Here is a 17,013-nt window from a genome sequence, read left to right as displayed (position 1 = left end):
CTAGGCAAAAGAATTTTGGGGACAAGTTTTTGGGTAGGTACTGCTACAAACTAGACAGTCAAGATATAAGGCAGATGCCACAAACACTGACAAGCACAGCTATGGGGTTTCAGTGAGAAGGAGCACAACTCACCTGGAACCCTGCTGTGAGAAGTGTAGCTGTCATTTCCTGGTCTCCAGAACTTCCTTTCTGGGAACGAGTAGGACTCTGGGAAGTAGACATGGCTGAGAGGAGAAAAGAGCTATGAATGAGACCAGCCCTGTTCTGTGATTGTGGGAGCTGGCACTTACCCATTCCAAATTATTTGTATTTCAGCAGATATACATGTACGCCAAAGATTTTGCACATGAAGTGCTGATATCTTGGATTCTGGGGCCATATCTATGGTTGCCCCCACAAAACATATGCACCCCGATGTCCCTGAAGTCAGACTGAAGTTACACTCAAAAATAGAAAGTATACTGGTTTCCTAACAGGAATCACTTTACAATTTCTTCTCTACCATCAAAACTACTTCTATCTTTGGGGCTGTATACAGTATTTCCTTAGGTCCTGATCTCTCGGCAAACCAAACATCAGAATCAACCAGTCTCTATTAATTCATTACCTTTCTGAAATGTCTACTATGGCTTCCAGTATTTGCTTTTTATAGATATCAAACAGCTTATTATTAAAATATAGATTACTGTATCTCAGGCAACAAGCTTTAAGACTTTAGACAAGAATTATTAAGTGTTTTAATGCTTCTTTAGAAATATTAAAAATTCACATTTATAAACTACTCTAAATCACACAAATGAAAAAATATGAAATGCAGGGGAAGATGAGACTGGAACATCTCATTCTGCAATAAAGTAAAAAAATCCCCAAAAAACAATGGGAAAATGTCAAGAGGACACAAGAGCCAGACTGAAGGGGCCTTCTATGGCCAAATCTGAGATGATTTAGCAAAATAAAGACAGTGGCCGAGCACAGTGGCTCATGCCTGTAATCCCAGCACTTTGGGAGGCTGAAGTGGGCAGATCGCTTGAGGCTAGGAGTTCAAGACCAGCCTGGCCAACATAGTGAAACCTCATCTCTACAAAAATACAAAAATTAGCCAGGCATGGTGGCGTGCGCCTGTAATCCCAGCTACTGGGGAAGCTAAGGATTAAGAATCGCTGGAACCCGGGAGGCAGAGGCTGCAGTGAGCTGAGATCGTGCCACTGTACTCCAGCCTGGATGACAGAGTGAGACTCTGTCTCGAAGACAAAACAAAAACAAAATAAAGACAGTAACAGAATATTTATGGAATAAATACAAATTTGAGTCCATACTGATAAATAAAAAATAATAAAATTGGGAGAAGGGAGCACTCTCCTTTACAATAAAGAAATGTAGAAGGAATGACAGAGTTAGAAAATCACTATTTCATAACCATTCTAGTAATCACTAAGTCAGTCAAGAAGCACCAATGAATACTAAAACTAGTGTTTTAGCAACAAAAGTTTAATGAGGACTAAGATATTTAAATACATTCAAGAGTATCTTCCACAAATTACTTATTAGTTACAAAGGGAAAAATAGTAACTATACAATGATTAACCCTGCAAGAATAACCTTAACCAAGTCATCAAAGATACCACCACCAATAATAGGACAAATTCCTGTTGTACCCCTAAGAAGGAGTACAACATCTCTTGTTAAGATTTAGGTTGTGTATCCTTGGCAGGGTGAGGTGTTCCTGCCAAATATATATGATCTCAGTGTAAACATGATCAAACATCATGCAAATCCAAACTGCAGCCATTCTACAAAATAACACACCTGTACTCTTTAAAGAAAAAAAGAAAGGTTGAGGAACTATTCCAAATTGAAGGAGACTAAACAGCCATGACAACTAACCACAAAGTGTGAAGCCAGACTAGACTCTGAACCAGAAAGAACATAATTGGGGCAACTGTCAAAATATGAACTGTGGCCTAGGTTAGTATTGTAGCAATACTACATGTCTTAATTGTGATAAATTTAGGAATTTATTTAAGTTACCTAAGAAATGCTCTTGTCTGAGGAAATACATACTGAAATACTTCCAAATTAAGTGGCATGACAATACCAGCATAACCTCAAAAATGGTTGTAAATGTACTGGGGTAACAGAAATATGTAAATACATAAAAAATAGGCAAATTATTTAATTTGTTCATGAGTTTACCACTAGAAAGAATAATCTATATTTGAAGCCTAAACATTTAAACACAGACATTGGGACTGGTCTGTAAACAGGATTTTAGTTCCTGGTTCTTTAGGAACTACATAGGTATCCCAAATGGACTTTTATTTCTACCTCCCCCCCTTATCATCAATGAAATCTGGCTACTCACCTATCTCTTGTGACTCTTGGGGCACTGGAGATTTATGTAAGGTTGCCTCAGATTGGAGCTGAGTATTTGGAGGCTCTGGTGCAGATGCTGAATGTACTACCTCCTCCCAGAGTACCCTACGTCCATGTATGCGAGCTGAGACCTGGAAACAACGGACAGTTGGATGATAAGGAATCCCTTTGCGAAATGTAATGAACAATGAAAGAGGACCACGAACACATCTGCAGGGATATATGCTTGGGGAAGGAAGCAGCAGAATCTCCCTCACTTCTTAGGGACAGTAAGGAACACAAATAAGTAGATGAGCACAGAAAGGAAGGCATCATTTTCGCTTAGTACTAAAGGAAAAGATTTCTGCTGATGCCTTCCCTATTACACAGAACACCAATATTTTGTGCTCCTAAGGCAGAGGAAGGAGGAAAATAACAAACTTAAAGCAGTGCTATGCAGTAGAAAAATCTTTTAATAAGGAACTAGAAAGCCTGATTTCTGGTCTCAAATTTACCTTTAATTATTTGGATGCCCCTGAAAAATTAACTTAAGCTTTCTATGCATCAAGTTCCCATCCGGCAAACAAGAACAATACAGCTGTAGGGATGTTATGATGACAAAAGAAAAAAATGGATTTATATCCTTTACAAAAGTAAAAAGAACTCTACAAGTCATACTACACTAAAACTATTTTCATCCTTATCCAACAGAAACTGATGCTAAGCATCTGCTCTCCCACTGTGATGCCTATGTCCCTCTACCAAGCTTCCAGGACTCCCACAGTCACAGCACGCACACCTCCTTCTACTTACTGGTCGTCCTAGTATATCAATCTGCCTTTCCAAATCCTCTAATAGGGTCACCACCTCCTCTCCGTTCTCTAGCTGATGTTCCTTAACCAGAGTCTGGAGCTCCTCAGGTAGGATGGTCAAGAACTGCTCCAGCACCAGCAGCTCCAGGATCTGCTCCTTGGTGTTCAAATCTGGCCTCAGCCACTGATGGCAAAGTGCCCGTAGTTGGATCAGAGCTTCTCGGGGTCCTAGTGTCTCCTGGTAGCATAACTGCCTGAAGCGCAGGCGGAACAGTTCTTGGCCAGGAGGGTTATTTTCATGCAGACTAGATTCCTGGTCCCAACCATGATCCTCCTCTACCTTGACGATTACAAGATCCTCTTCAGGAGTCTGGTCTGGTGGGGATGGGGCTGAAGGCTTTCTTGGTTCTTCAGCCATTAGAGCCTGAAAAGCTCAGGAAGTTCGTTTCCACTACCTTCTTTATCTTCTTAAGAGAAGACTCTTCTGATGGCCTCTTTCTAAGGGTACTTCTTCATGAAGAAAATATGATAGTGTTAAGGCAAGTCAAAAGTCATTGTAACTTACTATGGTATCTTAACAAGTTCCTTAGCATGACATGGACTTCATGGCTTGGCCAATTAAATGATCCTCCCCACTGTTCCAGAAATAACTTCTTACTTCCTTAACTTTCTGCCATGCCAGTCATGCTAAACCCATCCATAGAAAAACCCTTCCTTCTGCTTTCATCACCATGTTTGGGGATGTGGAACATGGCTAAGCAAAGTCAGGAAACCATGTAGACTGAGTCTAGTTGAAATTTTGTGTTTAATCTCAGCTGGCCTTCAGGGCTGCTCATTTAACCCCTTTCAGTCTTCAATACACCAGCTGTACTAACCTGGTTCTACACACTTCAGCTCTCAACCTTTCCCTTACTTTTAACAGATGAGACTAATTTCTATATAATCTAATTCAAGGTAATGTCAAAAACTTTCCTAACACTTTGCTCTTCTCTACCTAACATTCCTTATCCTACCCGTGCCCCTCATCTTTCCTCCTATCTCAAGGCTAACTTCCCCTACTATGGACGTGACCTCCAACTCAGAAACTCTCTATGGAGCACTCCAAGGAACCTGGATGCCCTATCGACACCTACAACCCAAAAGTCTACTCCCACACTCAGAAGGCTACATACTATATGATTTTATTTATGTGAGATTCTGGAGTGGGAATGTTTAAATGTTTATCCATTTCCCAGTTGAACAATATCTGAGTTGTTTTCGTTTTTTATCACTATGAATAAAGCCACTATGAACATCTGCATGAGTTTTGGTGTGAATATAGTTTTCATTTTATTTGGGCAAATATTCAGAGGTAAAATTGCTGTGTCATAAAATACATATATGTATAACTTTATAAGAAACTGCAAAACTTTTCCAAAGCACTCTGCATTCCACTACCTGTATATGAGAATTGCAGTTGCTCACCAATCTGACTAGCACTTGATATTGTTTTTGTTTTTAATTTTAGATATTCTAATAGGTGTATGTGTAGTGGCAACTCATTATGGTTTTAATATCTCATATGGCTTTAGTATGCATTTCTCTACTGACTAATAATGTTGAGCATCTTTTTATGTGCTTATTTAACATCGATATATCTTCTTTAGTGAAGTATTTGTTCAAAACTTTTGCCCATTTTTTAATTTAGTTATTTTAAAATTAAGTTTTGAGTTTCTTATATATGCCGGACACAAGTCCTTTATGAGATATGTAATTTGCAAGTATTCCCTCTTTTTCATTCTTTTCATAGGGACTTTTGAAGAAAAAAAGTTCATTTTTTTAATTGACTGTGCTTTTGATGTCATATCTAAGAAATATTTGCTTAATCCAAGGTCACAAATATTTTCTCCTGTTTTTTACTAAAAGTTTTATAGTTTTAGGTTTTACATTTAGGCCTATGATCCATTTTGAGTTAATTTTTGTATAGAATTTGAGGTATGGATGGAGGTTCATTTTAAGGATTCTCCTTTATCTACTTAACTGTCTTTGTATATTTGTCAAATATCAGTTCACTATATGTACGTATATATAAGGGTCTATTTCTGGAATCTCTATTCTGTTTATTGACCTATACATCTATTCTTTCACCAATACAGAATAGTCTTGATTGTGTGACTTAAAATCTTGAAATCAAGTAGGTGAGTCTTGCAACTTTGTTGTTCGTTTTCAAAATTATTTTCACTTTTCTAGTTCTGTTGTCTTTTGATACACATTTTAGAATCAGTGTATTAATTTCTACAAAAAATTATTGAATTGGATTTGTACTGAATCCATAGCTCATTTTAGGGACAACTGATATCTCAATAATAGTGAGTTTTCCATTCCATGAACACAATGTGTCTCTCCGTTGAAGTCTTCTTTGACTTCTTTTATCAGTACCGACACTACTTCTTAAAGGACAAGATAAAATACTGCTGCCTTTAAAAATCCTTTCCTGGTGACTCCAACTGGAAATTATTTTCCTCTCATTCTATACCTCTGTTACTTAAATGCGTATTGCTTTAATGTTACTTTTCCCATAACTGTATATTTATTAGTTCCAAAGGAATTCTGACTTTATAACTTAATTGTATTTTCCCCATGGGCAAAGGTCCATATCTTTATCTTATTGATAGAATCGAAGAACATTAGCCATATTTGCAATAGCAAACACAGAACATGTTTATATTTCTTGTAAGAGTGAGATTTAGAAACAAGACCTGATATCCAAAAAAAGTTCAATTTCATGATCCTATTTCTTTGTGAAATATATGTCTATGGTTTCTATCCTTGGTATAGACATCATCTCTTGCCTAGAATTGCAATGGTAACTTTGGTTATGCTTTTTTCCCATTCATGTTCCACAATATTGCCTACTGTGGGTTGAAATGTATCCCCCAAAAAGACATGCGGACGTTCTAACCTCTAGTACCTGTGGATGTGACCTTATTTGGAAATAGGGGCTTTGCAGATGTAATCAAGTTAAGATGAAGTTATACTGGAATGGGTAGGCCATTAAACCACTATGACTGGCACACTTTTAAAAGGAGAAAAGACACAGAGAGACAGACTCTGAGAAAGGAGAAGGTCATGTGAAGACACAGACACACAGATGAATGAGAGCTAAGTGACTACAGAAGCAGAGATGGAGCTATGCAGCTACAAGCCAAGGAATGCCAAAGTTTTTCAGTGACAACAAGAAGCTAGAAGACCATGGCTCTGGCGACACCCTGATTTTGGACATCTAGCCTTCCTAACTATGAGACAGTAAGTGTCTATTCTATTAAACTACCAGGTTTATGATACTTTTTTTTTTTTACAGTAGCCCTATACTGCCAGAGAGATTTTTAAAAAATATGTAATATGACTAATATGACTCACCTCCTGAAAATATTTCAATAGGGACCAAATTTTTTAGCATGGTATGCAAGGCCCTTTATGAATGTAAACCTGGCTAGCTATATCTACTTTAAACTCACTTACATAAAGCCTTTCTGGGCTGTGGCTTTCTCATACTTCCATTCTACTACAGAGTTCTTTACTCTAGCTCAGTGGTTCAAAATTGATGGCATTATTGTCCTTACCCCCATCCCAGGGACCTTTCATAATGTCTGTAAATATTTTTGTTGTCACAACTTGGGGGGAAGGGGCGCTACTATTATCTCGTACATAGAGGCCAGGGATCCTACAATGCTCAACACAGCCCCCACCACAAAGAATTATTTGGCCCAAAGTGTCAATGCCAAGGTTGATAAATCTTGGTCCAGCCAAAACCATTCAACTCTTTTTTGTTTGAGACAGAGTCTCGCTCTGTCGCCTAGGCTGGAGTGCAGTGGTGCAATCTCGGCTCACTGCAAGCTCCGCCTCCCGGGTTCACGCCACTCTCCTGACTCAGCCTCTCGAGTAGCTGGGACTACAGGCGCCCACCACCACACCCGGCTAATTTTTTGTATTTTTAGTAGAGATGGGGTTTCACCGTGTTAGCCAGGATGGTCTCGATCTCCTGACCTCGTGATCTGCCCGCCTCGGCCTCCCAAAGTGCTGGGATTACAGGTGTAAGCCACGGCGCCCGGCCTAAAATCATTTAACTCTTAACTCTAATTTATCTATTACCTTTTTCATGAGTTCTTCTCTGTCATCCCCCTGCCATTTGTCATTCCTACCAAAGCATTTTTTACATGGTCCAAATATAGGACTTATCACATTGTGAGAATGTGGCCATGGCCTTATTGCAAATGTTTGTTGACAGAGGTGACCATTAATCTTTGTATTTCAGACAACACTGTAGAGAATGAAGAAGAGTGTAAGTAAAGGTAGCATACCCAAAACCAGTTGTCATGAGATGCTAACATCAAGATAAAACCAAAGACCTATAGTCCACAAAGAAGAGATAGGTACATAGGAAACAAATCAGATTACTGTACATACAGTTCCCCTTACGGATCATCAAGGCAGTGCTTATCTTTTCAGTTTTTGGAGTTGTGGGGGGGAGGTGGGGTTGGTTTATAGACTCTTCAACCTAAAGAAAACACAGAACTTCTTTCCAGCAAAATGTCCACAGATCCAAAATTGTACACTCAATTTCGGCAGAGTTCACAGACTCAAAGGCCATCCAAGAGTGCCAGGAAGGTTAAAAACAAACAAACAAACAAACAAACAAATCCTACATAGAGAGTGTGTAGAGAAAAGAAAGGGAATTTGAAAATTATTTTTAAAGTTAGACAAGGCCGAGAACAACAGGGTGGGGAGTAAACTACAGATCAGAAGAACCAAGGAGCAAAAGATATGGTTAAATATATCAATTAACATTGGGGGTATAGTTCATTGATTATGACTTTACAGGAAAGTGGAGGAATTTGCTAGAATAGTGAGATTTGGGGGAAGAGTGAATTTGAGGAAGACGCTGACATTTTGTTGAGAAAGGGTAATCAATTTGGTTTTGACAAATTGTTTTTGTTTGAATAAATTATCTATAATTTTAAGATAATTTATTTTAAAATGGTCTTAGCTAATTTTAAAATAATTTAATTTTTCAAATCAAAACAAACTCTTAAATTTTCTTAAAATAGCTACTTATGGTTTAATGTTAAAAACTTAAAGGTCAATACATGGGACATAAATTCTGTTTAGAATGTGATATTATATAGTGGTAGTCTTACCATGTTTTCTTATAAATTTCCTTAAAGCCAAGGTTCATTTTTAACTACTGAACAACTGGCCATCTATTACTGAGCAATCCTCATCCATAATGGCTACAAAATACTATTATTATTATTTAGGGACAGGGTCTCACTATGTTGCTCAGGCTTGAGTGCAGTGTCTATTCACAGGTGCAATCCCACTACTTACCAGTACAGGAGGCTATAAAATATTTTAATGTGAAGTGCGCTGCATTCAAGAACTTTATATTGTTGATGTGGTCTTAAAAAGTCTCAATAGTGACATTGATGAAAACCAGCTAATTATCAGGTTTGTTCATTTTTTATACCAAATCAGCCAACAAGTCTTGCCCATTGCCCATCTTGATTATTCTATTTAGTGGCTAATTTTCCTTTTTTTTAAGTCTCTTCCCTCTCTAATCAGCTAGTTTTTGAGAATTACAACCTATAAATAACTGAGTGCAAAATTACTCCACTATGTACCTTCCTCTCAGTTTTGTGCGTACATGCCTGTATTAAGTTGGTGAGCACTGTGTGGATATAGGCTGATTTTTACATAGTCTCCTTAAAGAACACCTAGTCAAGTTTACATGAGTTTAAAAGGCAATCTTTAAAGCTTCCTCTGGATTTTAAATGCTATAATCCTGTGAGATGCTGAAGGCACAACTCAATTTTAACAGCATTATTTTTTCAATAGTTGTAGAAGGAATGTATTCTTCCTTCAGACTATGTCTAATTTGAGAAATGTTTGGGAACTGAAAACAAAACAAAAAAGACATTTTCCAGGATTTAAAATCCAAGAAAAAGTAGGTGAAGCCAATACTATGCTTTATCTCAAATTGCATTAGCTGAAAGTTTTAATTAACATCTATCACATTTTACATTTAAACACAACAGAAATTCAAACCATGTATGTATTTGCTAAAACAATGATTGCTACGTAAATATACTCAACGGAACTAACAAACAACAGAAATATGTTTTTAAAGGTGGTGGTGGCAGTCAAAGTAGCCTGACAAAAATTACTCACGACTAACCAGAGTTTTGGAAATGGGGCCCTCCCAGAGTTCCTCGTTGGCTAACTTCAGTTTGCTTTAACAAATGAAATAGGCATTCTGATAATGTTGAATTCTGAATTACCCTGAAATTAAAAAAAAAAAAACTTTCGTACAATTATCTAGTCAACACACCACCAGTTTCTGAATACATTAAAGAAAGAAGAGTAACAGCAAAAATTGGTTTCCGTGGATAAATGGGGCTTCCAAAAGCAAAATATGTCTTTTTTAAAAACTGAGAATTTTGTTGTGACCTAAACGCAAAATAGCGCTAAGTGAAAACAATTCAGACCCTGGAAATAGTTGGATAAAAAATAATATGGGGGAGGCAGTTCCCCATTTTAAGATAAACACGATCGACTACAAAAACATACCACAAAACGATTATCTATGAAGAAATAGCTTCATAAAAGGTTCCCTCGCAAAGAGTTCGAGGGCAATTCGTGGGGACGTACTCTGCTTGCACCAGCAACTAAGGCATCAGAATCGGTCCGCGGCGCGGAACACCGCACAGGCCCCTCTCCGGACCCCTCAGGCCAGTCCTCAGCTGCGGCCTGGACCAGCCACAAAGCACCCACTTTCCTCCGGCCGAGCCCGACCGTACTCACTGTGAGTTGCAGCGGCGCCCCGTCGTGGGGAAGAGAGGCTGCAATGGATAAACAGACCCGGAGGAAGGTCGGGGAGTAAAGGCGATGAAAGCCGTACTCGGACCAGGCCCCTCCGGCCACTAACTTCCAAATCTGCGGAGGCACAACACCGGCCAGTAAGCATCTTGCCCCAAAGGCACTTCCGGAAGCTCTCTAGGAGTCCTGGAGGTCTTAAAGCTCTATGGTCGGCCGACTGAGGGTACCGGAGTACCACGCCCCTCACCTGCTGTGTGCTGTGCCTCGGGTTCCTCCCGCGTCTGCGTGCCTCAGGCTTGCGCGGTCGCTGGGGCAGTGAACATGCTGGGGAATAGCCGACCTTGGTGTCCCCTCCGCCTTGTGTGCCCGTGCAGCTCCGCGCGCTCGCTGTCAATAGTAACGGTCCCCTGGGGGCAGGTATCCGACGTGGGGAGGCTGGAGCTGTGAACAGGAGGCTGGGAAAGTGTTGGAGGAGGGCACTTCATGGATCCTTAGGATTCCAACTGGACTCGTGTTTGGCTCCGTTACATACCCTGTACTTTACCGTTCTCGATTCATAAATACATCCAGACCTCTCACATAGAGTACAAACTTCATGAGGAATTCCTGCTAATCGCAGTTCATAGTTTTGTGAAATCCCTATGGCATGGCACTTAGGAATAGCATATTTTATTAAGTATTCAAAAAAATCGTAATTAAATATATATTCTTTTTGGATCTTTACATATTTCCCACTCTTTCCTATCTTAATGAATTTCTATCGCTTACAGCATATGCTTTGCTGCTTAGCAGTTTTAATGCTAAACTTATGATGTAAGCTTGGGGAGTAGACCCTAGTTTTAATACCACAAGATTTGGGGATCAAATCTATGTTCATTCTTTTTTTGTTAGTCTTTTTTTTTTTTTTTTTTTGCCTTTTTTTTGAGACAGGGTCTCTATTGCAGAGTGTAGTGGTGTGATCATAGCTCACGGCAGCCTCAAGCTTCTGGGCTCAAGCAATCTTCCCACCTCAGCCCCCCAAGTAGCTGGGACTACAGGTGTGCACCACCCTCAGCTTAAAAAAGAAAATTTGTAGAAACGGGGTAGGGGGGGGTCTCACTATGTTGCCCAGGCTGGTCTTGAACTCCTGGGCTCAAGTGATCCTCCTGCCTCAGTCTCCCAAAGTCCCGGGATTACAGGCATGAGCCACCACCCTGGCCCTATGTTCATTCTTTACAGACCTGTTGCATTAGAGCTTTTTAACTTTTGAGACTAATAGGATTTCAGGGGTGGAGGTTGTGGTTAAGTGTTATTTTTTGTTGTTTAGGTCTCATGTATTTATTTCCTTCAGCACCTTTCCCAACCACCTATTTATTGAGTTCTCAGGGCTCCTCCAGTTTTCACCTTAATTTCCCTCTTTATCTGCTCCTGCTGGTAGCTGCCACCAACGTTTCTATCCCTTCCCAATTACTAACTCCCCAATATTTTGTGCACTGACAAAGTCGTTTTGCTTTAAGGGTTTTGTCATCTAATTATCACATGAAAACAAGTAAATAATAGTAAACACTAGGAAGCTACAGTGCTTCTGGACTCCTTCAAAGTACTTATTTTTGCTTTTTATTTCACAGCTGTTGCTTTCCACCTGGGATGGTAACTGGAAGTAACTGGTGACAGACTAGAACTCTACTTTCAGTTTCTTTTCTTACATTTAAAAAATAACTTTTTTGGCTGAGCGCGGTGGCTCATGCCTGTAATCCCAGCACCTTGTGAAGCCGCGGGAGGATCACCTGAGCTCAGGGGTTTGAGACCAGCCTGGCCAACATGGCAAAACCCTATCTCTGCAAAAAATACAAAAATTAGCCAGGCATGGTGGTGGGCTCCTGTAGTCCCAGCTACTCCAGAGGCTAAGGCGGGAGAATCACATGAGCCTGGGAGGCAGAAGCTGCAGTGAGCTGAGATCCTGCCATTGCACTCCAGCCTGGGCAATAGAGCAAGACCCTGTCTCAACACAAATAAACAAATAAATAATTTTTTAAGTCTGAAGTTGTGCACATATGTAGTTGTACAAATTCAATGTGCACACAACTATGACTGCACATACTATGTACAAAGTTGTGTACACATAGGAAGTAAAACAGCATCATGCCATAGGCAGTTTTCTCAAACTGGACACACAGACACTGATTATAACAGATAAAATTGATAAATTTGACTTCAAAATTTTACATTTAAATTCTCATCAAAATTTAAATCTTCTCAAAAAAAGCACCATTAAGAAAGTGAAGAAAAAGCTACACACTGGAAAATATTTGTAATACATCTATCTGACAAAGAACTATCCAGAATATATAAAGAACTCTCACAATTTAATGAATAAGATAATTCAACACGAATAGGCAAAAGATTTGAACACTTTCTTTACAAAATATAAAATAATGGCCAGTATACACACTAAAAAGTAATCATTATTCATAAGGGAAATGCAAAGTTAAAACCTGAATGAGTTATCACCACATGTCCATTAGACTGGTTGATAATATCACCAATTTCTAAGTTATTCAGGCTTGAAAGGCTTCCTTAGTTTACTCAATGAAACATGGAGATAAAGGAGAAATTATCAGAGCCAGATTTCCCCTTTGAAATGTTACTTTTCTCCATTAACATAACCGCCATCCTCAGTTCTAATTACTTCATACTTATGTGACTGCAACAGCCTTGAGACAGCCTTCCTAACTATCCAGACGTGGTCCTTAAATATCATTATCATTCTTCTAATCACTAAGCCTGAGTGGTTCCTTATCTCTAAGTAAAATTTAAACTTATGTGCTTGCCTTTTTTTTGTATTTTTAAAAATAAATTAAACATGATAAAGATTAATATTATATAAAATTCTTAAAAGTTGACATCTCCACCATCAAATGGTATTTACCTAGAATGTTGGGAGATAATTCTTTAATGGCCTCTCAAATTACTCCTAGTCTTATGGTAGATTTTTCTTTGAGGTTAGCTTTTCAAGGATGTTTGTATCTCCTTCTAGAGCACAGTTGTTTCCTGACCAGGATAATAAAGATAATGGCTCATTCTGGGGCAAGGCTGAGTAAAGGTTGGGCTTCCTAAGCCTGGCATTCCTCTGCTAGGTTGCAAACCCACTGTTCCATCCTAGCAGAGGAATGCCAAGCTTAGGCCCCTCTGTGGGCTTTGAGAACATAAGCTTTGGGAACAAGGGAATATAAAGCTTATGATGCCTGTGTTATTAAGTAATAAAGTCTTCTGTCTCTGACGCAGGAGTCCAGTGTCTTCTGTTAGCATCCATAAAACTGTGGCAAGTTAAATTGTTAGCTTGCAAATAGGGTAAAAGTTTCACAATTTTCGACATGGGGTAATCACTGTTAAGTTTGGAGTGCATCCTTTTCCTGTACAAATGCCTCACAAATTATATCTATATAAACAAATTTTTCCAACAAAAATGGAATATATATTGTTCTGACACTCCTTTTATCATTTTAACGGTTGAAAGGTATTCCTCAATAGCATGTCATATGTAATTCTTCCGCAATTGATAGACATTGATAAACAAGTGTTTTCCTTTTTTTCTACCACTACGTCCTGTCTGCCTTTTATTGCCTTCCAGAATGACCTTCTCCCTATCCCATACCCCTGGTCATAATTCCCCTGTACCCCCAAGTCAAAGGACTTACCTCGTTGCTCACTACTCAATCTAAACATTCGTCTATTATTCTAATAACCCCCTCTCAAGACTTTATTATTCGATTTTTCACTGATCACATTCTGTCTTATATTCCTTGCTATGTTACATTTGCTGTCAATAGATTAAAGCTTCCGTAGTTGAGGTGTCGGTTCTGAGATCTCCCTCTCAGTTCCAGTAAGTGGCAGCCCTTGAAATGTGCAGATGTGCCATGCATTTCTGACAGGAAAAGTGGTTTGCCTTTTTTTGTCAAGTAGCTAATCAATCTGATTCATCCTCTCCCTTCAATTCTAGTCTTATTCAATAATTCCTTCTCCTTAGGTAGGTCCTCATTCACCCATGTACTTATCAAGCACCCACCATGTGACAGACGCCAAGTGAGGTGAAAGTGCTGGGATGAACACCTCCGTGGATCTCACAATGACCATCCATCTTTTACATCCTTCTTGGTTTTTCCTTTACCCAAGTCCTGCACTTCACTCTTCTTTACCCGTGCTTCAGAAAAGTGGAAGTTGGTTAATTAATTCCATTTGTCTGACAAGGATGAGAGTGACAGCAGACAAGGGAAATGCCCTTAGACTGTTCTTACATGCACTCTCACACTTAACAGTCAAAGTCACCCTATGAAATAGGCACTACATTAGCCTGACTTACATAAACGAGTAAACAGAGGCTTGGAGAAGTTAAAAATAAATTGCCCTCAGTCCTAACTGGAGAGTGGTGGAGTCAGAATTTGAATCCAGGTTTAAAGAATTCTAGTGCCGGCACTCTGCACCTATTTCGCTCTGGACACTCATTTCCCCTAAGGATCAGAGAACCTTAAAGTAGGTCACTTTACGTCTCCGTAAGTCCGCAAGGTCCTGCCAGATCACAGTGAGCAGGGCACCGGCAAATGCAGTCTACGACCGCGAGACGTAAAGGGAAGAACGCTCCTCGGCGCCCCTCCCCAGTCTATTCTAAAGTCAAGAACGTCTGAGCCCGCCTTTCTCCGGGGGTGGGCTGCACTAAAACAATAAAATCTTCCATTCCCCATCAGCGGTCGATTGGGGGCTCTCCCGAAGCGGCAGCTCTGTAGGACCGCTCTTCTACTCCAAGATCCCTCGGCTTCGGCCCCCTAGGTGCCAGGGTCTGCGGGACCCCACGCTCAAAGCCGCCGGCCGGGGTCGACAACTGCAGAGAGGGTCGGGATAGGAAATTGCGGGTAGCGGCAGATGCAGGTCCCCAGGTATCCCGGAGGTTCCCACAGGTCAGCAGTGGGCCTACTTTGCGAAAAGGGCCCGGCTGCGGCGAGCCTCGTTCAAATCAGATGCCAGTGTTTCTTCGGGTCCATCTAAACAGGTCCCTTGTTTCTCTTTGCAGGAGCCCTGGGCCTCTTTCCAGGCCGGAACCCAAGTGTTTAGGTAGCTGGGAAAGGCCGGCCCCGTTTTTCAGTTCTCTCGCGACCGCTAGCCACTTCCGGTTACTAATGGTTCCCAAGCAGCCCCCGAAAACGCTACGTGAGCTGGGCCCTGGGCCAGAAGCAGAAAACGGACGGAAGAAAAGGTCTGGCCGGTGAGTGTCAGTGAGGGCGAGGTTGGGTGGTGTTCTCTGCCGGTAGATAGGCTCGACCGTCCGGTTTGGGATTGGGGTTAGGTATTAGGGAGCGGTTCCAAATTATGCTAATTGTTAAGATTACGAGTATTATTTAAAAACACACACAACAGCAACAATACAATGAGTCCATGAAGATCAAATGCCGGTTAACTGATTTAAGCAGCTTTGATAGGAAGAAAATGCTGAATTTAATGCTAACAAAAAGATCTAAGTGCGCTAATGTTAGGGGCTAAGACTTTTATAACATTATGGGCCAGCCGCTGTTCTAAACCCTTCACATTTGGTCACTCATTTAATTCCTACTTTATGAGGTACATATCATTATAATACTGTTTTACAGATGGGAAACCTGAGGCACAGAGAGAATAAGTGTATTAGCCAAAGTCATATAACTAGTAACTGGCAGAACAAAGATTCATACCCAGGCATTCTTCCTTTAAATTCTGTACTCCCGCCTTTCATTGATAACCTGGTTTTATCAGCTTAGGAAATTTGCTATCCAGATGGAAGTATAAATTTCTACAGAGATATGTTATTGCAGCAGTGTTCTGAATCTCATCGGGTTTGTTGGCAATTTGCCTTTAAACAAAGGTTTTTTTGGTTTTTGTTTTTGTTTTTTGACAAGGGTGCCTTCCACAGAGAGATTTAAGAAGAGAACAATAAAAATTTTCATTTTAATAAATAAGCCCCATTTCAACGTCCTTTCTCCTGTTTCATTCCTCTGATTCTTCTCTGTTGTTATTTGTTTCTATTAGGTTAAATCATTTTACATTTCTGGTATTTAACCATTTTGACCCACAAAAACAGGGATTTCATTTGTTTAACCTAATACAGAAACATCTTTCCAAGCAAAATTTAGGAATCTACAACAATGAGCAAGATTATATTTTCATCTCCAAAATGTACCTTAAATCTGTTTGTTTCTCTTTATATCCACTGCGAACCCATGGTCCATGCCACTGCCTTCTCTCACTTGGGTTACTACAGTAGCCTCTGGACTGATTTCCTTACTTCTGCTCTTTTCTCATTCTTGCCTCTTTAAGGAGCCAGAATGATCTTTTAAAAACAAACATTGGATTATGTTCCTCCCTTCTAGTAGTTCCCCATCACGTTTAGAATACACATCCTGGCCCCTGCTCACCTCTCTAACCTAATCTTGTGTCACCTTTCCCTTAATCCAGTGCTTTCAACACGTGACCTTTCTCAGTTCCTGTAACACGCCAAATTCATTCCTATTCAGAGACTGCATTACCTCTCCCCTTTGTGTGGAATGGTCTTCTGCAGAACTGAAGGTCAGTTCTGCCTAATAAATAGGAATATAATGGGATTCACCTATGTAATTTAAAACTTTCTTATAGCCATATTAAAACTGTAAAAAGACAGGTGAAATTATCTTTAGTTTAAACCATCATATCCAAAATATTACTATATCAACATCTAATCAATATAAAAATTATTAATGAGATATCCTATATTCCATTTTTTGAAAGCCAGTGTGTTTATACTTATTGGACATCTCAATTCACATATTACATTTTCATAAATAATCTATATTGAGATTACATAAAATTTAAAATAAAAAAATAGATTCACATATCCAAATTATTTCAAACATACTTAAAAGTTACCTAGTGAATTATGAGTTTTAAAGTTTGATTAAAATTAAAAATTTAGTTCCTCAGTTGCAGAGCCGAATGTACCTCATGGCTACTACA

At 39.6% G+C, this 17,013-nt stretch overlaps 1 protein-coding gene across 10 annotated transcripts in view; it reads right to left on the bottom strand.

Moving 5' to 3' along the window:
* LOC116460429 (zinc finger protein with KRAB and SCAN domains 8) overlaps positions 1–10,893 on the bottom strand; it is a 35,660-nt gene extending 24,767 nt beyond the window's left edge. The window contains exons 1-5 of one of the 10 annotated variants that reach the window (XM_032141568.2): positions 10,268–10,893; positions 9,380–9,483; positions 3,167–3,675; positions 2,364–2,505; positions 134–225 (exon numbers count right to left, since the gene is read on the bottom strand). In XM_032141568.2, coding sequence (XP_031997459.1) covers positions 134–225; positions 2,364–2,505; positions 3,167–3,583 — 651 coding nt within the window. In that variant the 5' untranslated portion in view covers positions 3,584–3,675; positions 9,380–9,483; positions 10,268–10,893. The other 9 variants (XM_058432212.1, XR_009211270.1, XM_032141569.2 and 6 more) reach the window with 9 other exon arrangements.
* Between the last annotated feature and the right edge of the window lie 6,120 nt (positions 10,894–17,013).

The sequence above is a fragment of the Hylobates moloch genome, unplaced genomic scaffold (genome assembly GCF_009828535.3).
Source record: "Hylobates moloch isolate HMO894 unplaced genomic scaffold, HMol_V3 SCAFFOLD_20, whole genome shotgun sequence".
NCBI classification, from domain to species: Eukaryota; Metazoa; Chordata; class Mammalia; order Primates; family Hylobatidae; genus Hylobates; species Hylobates moloch.
Note: the sequence above shows the minus strand (reverse complement) of the source record. Positions and strands in the feature narration are given on the sequence as shown.